The following is a 12789-nucleotide window of genomic DNA, read 5'->3' on the forward strand; positions in this document are numbered from 1 at the left end:
GGACTTTGTTTGCAGTGGCTGGAGGCCCTGGCACACCCATTCTCTCTTCTCTCTCTCTCTCTCTAGATCTCCCTCTTTCTCTGTCAAATAACTAACTAAATAAAATGTTTTGAAAAGGGGGGAGGGGGGAGGGGGAAGGAACGGGACAGAAATTAGAAAGGAAAAGGCCCTGCGTGTTAGTTCCCTCTCGACCCTGCGGAGGCTTTCATGAGCCAAGGGGCAGGAGCAAGGACAGCAGCCGCGCACGGGGTAGGTCTTCTTGCGCTGTGACATTCCCTGTCCATCTGGAGATGACAGGGAGGCCCAGAGAAGTTCTGGGTATTTGTCCGTCTCCCTAGGGGGTTTCTCATGAGCTGGGCAGAGTTCTTAAACATCTGACTTGACTCAGCATCTCTCCCAGACCCTCCCTTTCCCAAGCCAGATGTCTAAGACAGTAACTCTAAGACAACGAGCCAGGAGCGGGCTGGGGCGGCGGTGGGGGGACAGCTAGGCAGGAATCCAGGAATTGGATAGAGCGTGCTCTGACCCCGATCTCACTCGAGCCACATTGAAGAGAGTCGTTTCCTCTGAAGCCCGAGAGATCTTCACTAGTGCCTCATTTCAATGTCCAGCTTGATTTAATCTGGATTCACACCTGTAATCCCAGCCTTCATGAGGCTGAGGCAGGAGGATTACTGCAAGTACAAGGCATACCTGGGCTACAGAGTAAGACCCTGTCACAAACAGGTAAAATTCTGAGCTTTGGGCTGGAGAGGTGGCTCAGTAGTTAATGTGCTTGCTTGCAAAGCCTAAGGGACCCTGGTTCAATTCCCCAGTACCCACATAAAGCCAAATGCACAAGATAGCAGGCATATGCTGAGCTTAAGCCAGGCATTGTGGCACACGCCTTTAATCCCAGCACTCGGGAGGCAAAGGTAGAAGGGCCGCCATGAGTTCAAAGCTACCCTGAGACTACATAGTGAATTCCAGGTCAGCCTGAGCTAGACTGAGACCCTATCTTGAAAAAAAAAAAAAAATCTGAGCTTAGACCAAGGGAGCCTGGTTCTCCTCTCCCAGCACCCATGGTCAGCCACGCTTGATGAAGGCCAGGTCAGTGGAGCTGCAAGTCTCCCAGGACCAGCAGAAGTTGATGTAGGTGAGACCCAAACCCGCTGGGAAACCTCAGTGTCCAGACCCCAGGGAAGAAAAGGCTGCATTTCACTGGTGGTTTGGGGACTCTTTTCTTTTCTTTTTTTTTTTATATTTTTATTTATTTATTTATTTGAGAGCGACAGACACAGAGAGAAAGACAGATAGAGGGAGAGAGAGAGAATGGGCGCGCCAGGGCTTCCAGCCTCTGCAAACGAACTCCAGACGCGTGCGCCCCCTTGTGCATCTGGCTAACGTGGGACCTGGAGAACCGAGCCTCGAACCGGGGTCCTTAGGCTTCACAGGCAAGCGCTTAACCGCTAAGCCATCTCTCCAGCCCTCTTTTCTTTTCTTTTCTTTTTTTTCTGGCCACTACCTCCTCGTCAAAGTCCCATGAGTGGTCCTTGCAACAAAGTGTGAATGTTTCATTCGAGCCAGCAGGAAGAATTTAAACCTGGATGGGTCAAAGTTCATTGCTACCATGGAAAAGTCAGCTCAAGTCCACATTTGTTCCAGAACATGCCATCATCCAGGGGCATGTTTAGAGGTATTAGGAAAACAAGGAGTGAGCCTTTATGTTTAATGTCTGTGTAGATATGTGTGCATGTGTAGTATAGAATATAGTTCGTAGTATGTAGTATATGTGTGTAGAGTATATGTGTGTCTAGTATATAGTATGTAGTGTGTATAGTGCGTGTGCGGGGTGTGCAGTGTGCGTGTGTGGTGTGTAGTATGTAGTATATGTGTGTATAGCATATAGCATATAGTGTATATTTGTGTACCCTTCTGTGTGCGTGTGTGCGGAGGTCAAAGGACAACATCTGGTATCACTCTTCAGGTTCCAACCCCCTTTTGGAAACAGGGTCCCTTGTTGGCCAGGAGCTCACCACGTAGGCAAGACTAACTGGCCAGTGAACCCCTCTCCTCCCCCATCCTCCTGCCTCTAGCACCCCAACACTGGGATTACAGGGGTGTGCAGCCATGCCTGGCTCTTTAATTTTTTTTAAATATTTATCTATTTATTTGAAAGAGAGAGGAAAGAGAGAAAGAAGCAGATATATATGGAGAGAGAGAATGGGCATGCCATGGCATCCAGCCACTGCAGTCAAACTCCAGACGCATACGCCACCTTGTACATCTGGCTTACGTGGGAATTGAACCCAGCTCCTTAGGCTTTGAAGGCAAGTGTCTTAACAGCTAGGCCATCTCTCCAGCCCCATATCCCTGGCTTTGGTGTGTAGGTCCCGAGGATCAAACGCAGGTCCTCATGCTGCTTGGCCAGCCCTTGATCAACAGCGGCTTCTCCTGTACCCCACCTCATGGCCAACTTCATCAGGCTTACTCCCATCTTGTCCCCGGGGTCTCTGGAGGGGCAGCAGCGCCTGAATGCTCCCTGCAGTGAGGAGGCCGGCGGGAGGCGGGGCGGGGCTGGGAAGGCCCTGTGCACGCCGCCAGTGCTCGGGTTCCAGCCCACAGGGACAGGCCAGGACAGCTGCTCCAGAGCCATGTCGGGGCACGTGACCCCCGCATTCCTGCACGAAGGGTGCAGAGCGCCCTCCTGCCGCCCACTCTGCTGGGGTCGGCCAGGCTAAGCGGCAGTCGCTTTCACAAAGCGTTTCTTTAGAGGAGCCAGATGAAGGCAAACGTGAGTATCCATCCGAATTCCCCCCTCGACTCCCTTTTCCTGCAAAGCTAGATTGCTAGTGGCCCTGTGCGAAGGGTCCTTGAGCCTATTTCAGATTGTTTCAGGGGTCTTCCAGAAGTAATGATGGTTTCAAAAAGAAACAGTCTACTACTTGGGAACAAAATTGTTTCTTGTGCCAGGTTTTGAAACAAAACCTGTGCTTTGTTTGAGAAGCTCCATTCTGTGGTGAGGAAGGGGGCACGCATGCCTTTGTAACCCGACATTTAGGAGGGGCGCTGCTGCATGTTGGAGGCAGCCTGGGCTACCTAGCAAGTCACAGCCCAGCCAGGACTATATAGTAAGACCCTGTCTATTAAAACAAGGGGGGTGGGGTGGAGAGATGGCTTAGCAGTTAAAGCACATGCCTGGGGCTGGAGAGATGGCTTAGCGGTTAAGCAGTTGCCTGTGAAACCTAAGGACCCCGGTTTGAGGCTCGGTTCCCCAGGTCCCACGTTAGCCAGATGCATAAGCGGGCGCACGCGTCTGGAGTTCGTTTGCAGAGGCTGGAAGCCCTGGCGCACCCATTCTCTCTCTCTTCCTCTATCTGTCTTTCTCTCTGTGTCTGTTGCTCTCAAATAAATAAATAAAATTTAAAAAATAAAAAAAATAAAAAATAAAACACATGCCTGTGAAGCCTAAGAACCCAGGTTTAATTCTCCAGGTCCCATGTAAGCCTGATGCACACGGTGACACATGCACCTGAAATTCATTTGTGGTGGCTAGAGGCCCTGATGCACCCATTCTCCCTCTCTCTCTCTCTCTCTCTCTCTCTCTCTCTCTCTCTCTCTCTCTCTCTCTCCCTCCCTCCCTCCCTCCTTCTCTCTGTCTCAAATAAACAAATAAAAAGAAATCTAAAAAAAAAAAAGTAAGCCAGGCGTGGTGGTGCACACCTTTAATCCCAGCACTCAGGGGGCAGAGTCACCTTCTACTCCGCTGTTTTGTTTTGTTTCCAAGGTAGGACCCACTCTAGCCCAGGCTGACCTGGGATTCACTCTGTAGTCTCAGGTTGACCTGGAACTCATTGTGATCCTCCTAACCTCTGCCTCCTGAGTGCTAGAATTAAAGGCCTGTGGTACCATGCCCAGCTCAGATTTTTTTTTTGGTGGTCGGGGAGGGGGTTGGGGTAGAGTCTCACTCTAGCCCAGATTGACCTGGACTTCCCTCTGTATTCTCACAGTGGCCTGGAACTCATGGCAATCCTCCTACCTCTGCCTTCCAAGTGCTGGGATTGAAGGCATATGCCACCACGCCCGGCTTCCAGCTCAGTTTGTTTTGTTTAAATGTTTGTGTCACATAAAAAGTAGTAAGAAGTTGGGTGTGGTGGCAGTGCACGTCTTTAATCCCAGCACTCAGGAGGCAGAGGTAGAAGGATCACCCTGAGTTCAAGGCCATCCTGAGACTACGAATTCCAGGTCAGTCTGGGCTAGAGCGAGACCCTACCTCAGGAAACAAAAAAAAAAAAAAAAAAAAAATTTTTAAGTAGAAAGAAATGGGAAGTCTTAATATCATACTTTCAGATAAATGGCTTTAGGTCATTTTCTATACCCTCTAGAGCCACTCAATCCCGAATTGTTAACGTGCTCAAGAGAGAAGGCAGCCGTTTCTCTTCAGCACCACATTTCCAGTGACTGCTGTGTCCCTTAAAGACAGCTCCAAAGGGAACACCCCTCCCCCGTTTGTCACAGGATGATGCAAGAAGCTGCGGAGTTACCTCCTCATTTAAACATTCCAAATACTTCTGCTAATAGACTGCTAAGGATGGAGCAAAGCTGGTGGGTGCTTTGCCACACACCACTGGCGTGCCCACCACCTCAGCTGGGTGAGTTAGATAAAATCAGCTTCTCAGGGCAGGTTCTGGGTCTGAAATATCAAGTCATTTTGCTGTTTTTTGCTTTGTTGTTCTTTTTTGCTATTTTTAAATTTTTATTTATTTATTTACTTAAGAGAGAGGGAGAAAGAAGTTGGGGGCAGGGAAGAGAAAGAGAGAGAGAATGGGCACACCAGGGCCTCCAGCCACTGCAAGTGAACTCCAGACATATGTGTCACCTTGTGCATCTGGCTTACATGGGTACTAGGGAATTGAACCTGGGTCCTTAAGTCTTCACAGGTAAGTGCCTTAACTGCTAAGCCATCTCTCCACCTCATTTTGCTTTTTATTTATTTTATTATTTTTTATTTCTTTTTAAGGCAAGCACAACAGATTGCCTTTTTTTATGTGAGAGTGAGAGAAAGATTGGTGCGCCAGGGCCTCCAGCCACTGCAGTCGAACTTCAGCTATGAGCGCCCCCTTGTGCACATGTGCGACCTTGCATGTTGTGTCACTGTGCATCTGGTTTACGTGGGACCTGGAGAGTCAAACATGAGTTCTTGGGATTTGCAAGCAAAAGCTTTAACTGCAAAGCCGTCTCTCCAGACCCATTTTGCTAAAATTTATTTATTTATTTGCAAGGAAAGAGAGAGAGAAAGGGAAAGAAAATGGTCACACAGCTGGGCACGGTGTCACACAACTTTAATCCCAGCACTTTGGAGGCAGAGATAGAAGACACGCTGTGAGTTTGAGGTCAGCCTGAGGTTACATAGTGAATTCCAGGTCAGCCTGGGCTAGAGTGAGACCCTACATCAAAAAAAAAAAAAAAAAAAGAAACAAACGAACAAACAAAGTAGGCAAGCCAGGACCTCTTCCCACTGAAAACAAACTCCAGACACAGGTGCCACTTTGTGCATCTGGCTTTACTTCGGTGCTGGGGGAATTGGCCCTGGGCTAGCAATTGCAAGCAAGTGCCTCTAACTGCTAAGCCATCTCACTAGCCCTCATTTGCTATTTTAAGTCACTCTCAGTTCCCCATAACTCATGAACTTTTATAGTAATAAAATTCTGATTACAGTAGCAAATGCTGATAGGGAGAGTTGCTTAAGTTCAGGATGGAAAAATAAAAGTTAAGAAGTGGTTTCTTAGCCAGGCATTGTGGTACATGTCTTTAATCTCAGTATTTGGATTGCCATGAGTTCAAGGCCAGCCTGGACTACAGAGCGAGTTCTAGGTCAACCTGGGTTATAAGACCTTGCTTCAAAAAAAACCTACAATCTGCCATGTGTGGTGGTGCACGCCTTTAATCAATCCCAGCACTGGGGAGGCAGAGGTAGGAGGATCGCTGTGAGTTTGAGGCCATCCTGAGACTATTCCAGGTCAGCCACAGCTAGAGCAAAACCCTACCTCTAAAAGCCAAAAAAAAAAAGTTAATTCAAGAGACCGAGGTAGGATTGCCATAAATTCAAGGCCACCCTGAGACTACATAGTGAATTCCAGGCCAGCCTGAGCTAGAGTGAGACCCGACCTTGTGAGGGGGGAGACCTTTAATTGTGCATGGTGCAGGCATGGTGGCACGCACCAATAATTCTGGCACTCGGGAGACAGAGGTAGGAGAATCACTATGAGTTCAAGACTACACTGAGACTACATAGTGAATTCCAGGTCAGCCTGAGCTAGAGTGAAACCCTACTTCAGAAAGCCAAACCAACAAAACAATCAACAAAAACACAAACAAACAAAAACGCCTGAAATATAAAAAAGAAAAGAAAAAACAAAGCAATTTCTTGCCGGACCCAGTGGTACAACCCTCTAATCTCAGCCGCTTGAGAGGCGGAGCAGGAGACAAAAGTCCAGGGTCTGGGCGACAGAATGAGTCCAAGGCCAGCCTGAGTCCCTTTTTGAGACCCTGTCTTTCAAGATTAAAAAAATATATAAAAATATTTTGTTTTGAACAAATGATCATAAATGTTGACGGGGATGTGGAAAAAGAGGAACCCTTCTACACTGTTGGTAGGAATGCAATCCAGTCCAGCCATTGTGGAAATCAGTGTGGAGGTTCCTAAAACAGCTAAAGATTGATCTGCCATATGACCCAGCTATAGCACTCCTAGGCATATATCCTAAGGTCTCTTCTCATTTCCTGAGAAGTACATGCTCAACCATGTTTATTGCTGCTCAATTTATAATAGCTGGGAAATGGAACCAGCCTAGATGTCCCTCAACTGATGAGTGGATAATGAAGATGTGGCACATTTATACAATGGAGTTCTACTCAGTGGTAAAGAAAAATGAAGTTATGATATTTGCAGAAAAATGAATGGATCTGGAAAGGATTATACTAAGTGAGATAACCCAGGCCCAGAAAGTCAAGCGGCACATGTTCTCCCTCATATGTGGATCCTAGCTGCAGATGATTGGGCTTCTGTATGAGAAGGAAAAAACTCAGTAGCAGAGGCCAGTAAGTTAAAAAGGAGATATAAAGGGAAGAGAAGGGAAGGGAGGAGGGTACTTAATAGGTTGGTATTGTATATATGTAAGTAGAATGATTGAGATGGGGAGGGGATATGATGGAGAATGGAATTTCAAAGGGGAAAGTGCGGGGGGGAGAGGGTACTCATAGAAACTGTTAATAAAAATCTGAGAAAAAAAATAAAAATAAATAAAAAGTAAAGCTGGAAAAAAAAATATTTTGTTTTGAGCTGGGCATGGTGGCACATGCTTTTAATCCCAGAGCTCAGGAGGTAGAGGTAGATCACTGTGAGTTCCAGGCCATGCTGGGCTAGAGTGAGACCATACCTCAAAAAGAAAATTTTTTTGGCATGTGTGTGTCTATAGTTCTGTGGCGGCGGTGTATGTGTGTGTTGTGTGCACATGTACGTACCAGTGTTAACACCTGGTGTGCACACGGGCAGAGGCCGGAGGAAGCATCAGATGTCCCCCACCGCTCATCTGCCTGTTCTTCCTGGAGAAGGAGTTTCAGTGACTCCAGAGCTTGCCATTTCCCATGAGCCCCTGTGACTCTCTGACCTCTGCTCCCCACCACGCTGGGGTTTCCTTGGAGACTTAATGGGAACCCAGGACAATAAAGAGGACGCTCTCCCATTTTGATGAATTACAGGGAAGTGACATTAGCTGACACGCAGGACCATAGGAAGTCTGTGTGGTTATGTGGAGTTTGCGACATGGGGACCCTTTCTAGGTCATCTTTACTGCCACCCCTTAAGCATGTTGGCCTCTTCTCATCTCCAGGGAGCTCACCTCAGACTTCTCCCCCAGAGAAGTGTCGCTGTACTCCACTGTTCTTCCCTGGAACCCTCGTTCCTCCCCCAGCTTCCCTTTTCAGACAATGTGGGTGGGTGGGAAAATGGAGGTGGTGAGGGAGGGATTTTTTTTATGATCTTGAAAGCTTTTTTCTTTCGGTTTTTATTTTAATGTGATAATACTTTAAAAAAAAAAAAAAAGGCCAGGCATAGTGGCGCACTTTTAATCCCAGCACTTGGGAGGCAGAGGTAGGAGGGTCACCATGAGTTTGAGGCCACCCTGAGACTACATAGTGAATACCAGGTCAGCCTGAGCTAGAGTGAGACCCTACCTTGAAAAACAAAACAAAAAAAAAAAGAAAAGAAAGAAAAAAAGGATGGGTGGCTGAAGAAATGTCTCAGCTGCTAAGGCACTTGCCTGCAAAACCTAATAACTCGAGTTTACTAGAGTTTGAGCCCCCAGTGCCCATGTAAAGCCAGAGGCGCAAAGTGGCACACGCATCTGCAGTTCATTCTCAGTGGCTAGAGGCCCTGGCACACCCATTCTCTCTCTCTCTCTCTCTTTCTCTCTCTCTCTCTCTCTCTCTCTCTCTCTCTCTCCTTGCAAATACATTTAAAATATTTTTTAGAAATGATGGGAAGTAAACATTCACAGGATGGCAGATAAGATCATCATTCCCTGCTTAGATCTCTCCTAGCCAAGCTTTGCGTTTATTTACACAATACAAAACACATCTGAGATATTCAAGGAGAGACTTTGTCCTTAAAAACGATCAAAGTGTCTCCTCCTCATGTTGTCTCCTGGGTTTCGATCCCATGTGAAGTTAGATAAGGGGCTCCTGTATTGACTAGAGCTCAAGCTTCCTCCTTACAGGGCTCCCTCAAGAACCTCACATTTTCCAGACATCAAAAACCTGGTGATGTATACAGTGTATGCTTTCTTTAAAAAAAAAAAAAAAAACAAGGCTCCTATGTAATTAGTCTCTCATGGCCCCCAGAGAGGAAGTGTGAGCGAGTCTGTCACCTTCCCTCAGAACTAAGAATTCTTGAAAATGAGCCATGGAACTTCTGAGAAGGAAGCTGAAATGCTGGCTGGAGCCATGTTAGAGAGCTCTCAGTAGGAAATGAATATCCTTGCTATTCTCGAAGTCTTTACGGCTTTGCGCAGAACTGAACTAGAGGTCAGCTTGCTGCTGAGTCCCTTCCACGTCGGCCCGTGCTTGTTTACGCACGCTCTTCTTCGCTGCTGCCTCCTGTGGCCCTGTGGCATGATCAGTTCTTCCAATGCTCTGGACCACTTAGATCCGAACTATCTCATGATCTCTGCTGAGCTGCCCTCTAGCTGCAACTTTCTCTTATTCATTCGTTCATTCATTCATTTGGGATGGGGTGGGGGGACACACCAGGGGCTCTTGCCAATCAATGCAAACGAACTCCAAACACCATCTGCCGTTCATTTTGTTTATTGAGGTAGGGTCTTCCTGTAGGCCAGGCTGACATGGAATTCACTCTGTAGTCTCAGGCTGGCCTTGAACTCATGGCAATCTTTCTACCTCTGCCTCCTGAGTGCTGGGATCAAAGGTGTGAGCCACCACACCTAGCTATGAATTTTTTTTTTCCCCCTGTGGCTTTTTTTTTTGTCCCATGCCTCTCTGCTGCATGAAGATGGGCATGTAGGGTTTTTTGGTTTTTTCAAGGTAGGGTCTCACTCTATCCCAGGCTGACCTGGAATTTACTATGTAGTCTTAGAGTGGCCTCGAACTCATAGTGATCATCCTACCTCTGCCTCCCTAGTGCTGGGATTAAAGGCTTACACCACCACAACCAGCTAAATGTCCCTTTAGACACTGATTAAGAGCATTTCTCCCAAACTGGTTGTGGGGACTCAGGTCTGTAATCCCATTACTTGAGAAACAGAGGCATGAGGCTCAGGAGTGCAAGGTCACCCTCAGCTGTCTAGGGAGTTTGAAACAAGCTTGCCTTAGAAGCCTAAAGAACTCAGATTCGATTCCCACATAATGCCAGATGCACATGGTGGCACATATGTCTGGAGTACATTTGCGGTGGCTATAGGCCCTGGTGTGACCATTCTCTCTCTCTACCTCTCTACCTACCTTTCTCTCTTTCTCTAAAAAATAAATAAAATAAAATATTTTAAGATACTTTTAAATTTTTTGTTTATTTTTATTTATTTATTTGAGAGCGACAGACAGAGAAAGAAAGAGGCAGAGAAAGAGAGAGAGAGAGAGAGAATGGGTGCGCCAGGGCCTCCAGCCACTGCAAACAAACTCCAGACATGTGCGCCCCCTTGTGATCTGGCTAATGTGGGTCCTGGGGAATCGAGCCTCAAACCGGGGTCCTTAGGCTTCACAGGCAAACTTAACCACTAAGCCATCTCTCCAGCCCTCAAAATATTTTTAAAAAACAATATTTCTTTTACCTGGAGTCCATCTGTGTGCCCCCCATGGATCAAAATATAACCATATCTCCTGCCAGTATTTTCAGATTAACACCCTATTTAGACTGGCTTGAAAGGTGGCCCGAGAAAGCACTGTCCTGGTTGTAGGGTCCTCAGCTGTGCTGCTGGCTGCTTCTGTTATCTGTGGAGAGCGAGCACGGTGCCAGGGTGCCAGGAACGGGTCTCCCTGGAGGGCTGCTGCTGCGGCGGCCACCAGCCCGCGCTGCTCTCCCGCCTCCCCTGCTCAGCACGGGCCCCTCCCCTAGAGAAAGGGTCTTCACGTGGGAGCCCAGCTCTGTGTGAAAAGAGGGTTGCAGGTAGAAGGAGAGCCAGTCGTGCAAAGCCCCAGTGGAAGAGTGTTCTAACCTGTGCATAAATCCTCCCCTCTGAGGGCACCCCTATTTTTTTTTTGCCTCTGTGGCCCTAAGCACCCCCCCCCTTCTTTCTTCCAAATGCTAGCTCAGAAGGAACAGCCAGGGAAAGATCCCAAAGGTGTGTGTGAGCTCTCTGGGTAAATCAAAAGGCAGGGCTGGAGGGGTGGCTTGACGCTTAAGGCACTTGCAAAGTCAAAGGACCCAGGTTTGAATCCCCAGGATCCACGTAAGCCAGATGCACAAGGTGGTACATGTGTCTGGAGTTTGTTTGCAGTGGCTGGAGGTTCTGGTGTGCCAATCCAAAAAAAATTCCAAAAGTGTTTCATGCATGCCTTCAGTCCCAGCACACACTCGGGAGGCTGATGTAGGAGGATCACCATGAGTTCAAGGCCAGTCTGGGGCTACAGAGTGAGTTCCTACCTCTGCCTCCCACGTGCTGGGATTAAAGATGTGCACCACCATACCTGGCGCTTGTTCTGTGTTTAATGAGATAAACTCGCATGTAGTCCAAATCGACCTCACACTTGCAGAGTAGTACAGGTTGGCCTTGGACTCAGGATCCCCCTGCCCACACTTTTTAAGCGCCGAGATTACAGCTGTGTGTCACCATACCTCACTTGTTTCATGCAACAGACTTGGATGGTCTGAGGTTAACATCCTGAGACTCAGGCTTAGGGGTATGGCTCAGTGGTAAGGTGCTTGCCTAGCAAGCATGAGGCCTTGTGGTCCATCCCAGTGCTGCAAATAATAATTTCATTAGGAGACATTATAAATTGGTGGCCTGAGATATCCAGAGTCACTCTCTGATACTTACAATGAAGTGTCATACCAAAGGGACCTGTGTGGCATATTTAGGGGTTCCCTTCACGTTTTTTTTTTCTAATTTTTTTTGAGGTAGGGTCTCCTCTACCCCAAGCTGTCCTGGAATTCATTATGTAGTCTCAGGGTGGCCTCGATGATCCTCCAATCTTGGCCTCCCGAGTGCTGGGATTAAAGGAGTGCACCACCACGCCCAGCCTCTGAAGTTTTATTTATTTGCAAACAGAGAGGAAGAGAGAGGGAGAATGGGCACACCAGGGTCTCTTGCTACTACAAGTGAACTCCAGACACATGTGCCACTTTGTGTGCATCTGGCTTCATATGGGTACCGGGGAATCAAACCTGGGCTGTCAAGCTTTGTAAACAAGTGCCTTTAACTGCTGAGCCACCTCTCCAGCCACCCTTCACTGTTTGAAGATGTGGCCTGTGTTCTGAGGCAGCAGGGGGCCAGGATGCAGGACACCCGTCCCAGGAACGAGACTGCTGCTGTCCGTCAGGGCAGCTATGGGGAGGAGGCCTGGAGTAGAGGATCCGAAAGGCCTATTGTCCTCTGGAAACATCCTTTCCTGTCACAGCTGTCTGACCCAGCAGGAAGCCACTGCCTTCAGCTGTTCTTCAATGACTGTCCTTGGACACCACAGTGAATTCGACAGATGCCACACTCTTCCCACCACAGTTTATTTTTCAGTACTTGCATGAAATTCAGATTACTAGACCAAGAATGCAGCATTTTATTTATGTACGTATTTGTTTGCATGTGCACATATGTGTTCATGCGTGTGCGCACACACTGGCACCTCTTGGCACTGTGAACAATGTCCATATCTGGCTTTACGTGGTGGCTAGGGAATTGAACCTCGGGCTTGCAGGCTTTACAGACTGAGCCACCTCCCTAGCCTAGGCCTTCCCCTTTAAAAGTGCTGGGAACGTATCCACAGGAATTATGATGACTGGATAAGCAACTCTTTTTTTTTTTCTTAACCGCTAAGCTATCTCTCCAGCCCCCTATTTCATTTCTGTAACAGAAAAAAAAAAAAATTGTTACGCAAGAAGCACAAACCCCAACCAATGTCACGGGGCCACGGCTCACTTTTGTTTCGTTTATAAAGGGTATACACGAGGGCTAATGAGTATTAAAAGTCAGGGATGGTGAGGGAATTACCATGGGATTTTTTTTAATAATCATGGAAAATGTTAATAAAAATTTAAAAATTAAAAAAAAAGTCAGGGATGGTAGAGGGCATGAGGGCCTCACC

General features: G+C 47.5%; 1 protein-coding gene across 1 annotated transcript in view; it reads left to right on the forward strand.

Annotated features, from left to right (window-relative positions):
* Window positions 1-2639: 2639 nt before the first annotated feature.
* Cass4 (Cas scaffold protein family member 4) overlaps window positions 2640-12789 on the forward strand; it is a 30293-nt gene continuing 20143 nt past the window's right edge. Inside the window, exon 1 of the mRNA XM_045157471.1 lies at window positions 2640-2773. Coding sequence (XP_045013406.1) covers window positions 2762-2773 — 12 coding nt within the window. The 5' untranslated portion in view covers window positions 2640-2761. The remainder of the gene's footprint in view (window positions 2774-12789) is intronic.

This window comes from Jaculus jaculus, chromosome 8 (assembly GCF_020740685.1).
Source record: "Jaculus jaculus isolate mJacJac1 chromosome 8, mJacJac1.mat.Y.cur, whole genome shotgun sequence".
NCBI classification, from domain to species: Eukaryota; Metazoa; Chordata; class Mammalia; order Rodentia; family Dipodidae; genus Jaculus; species Jaculus jaculus.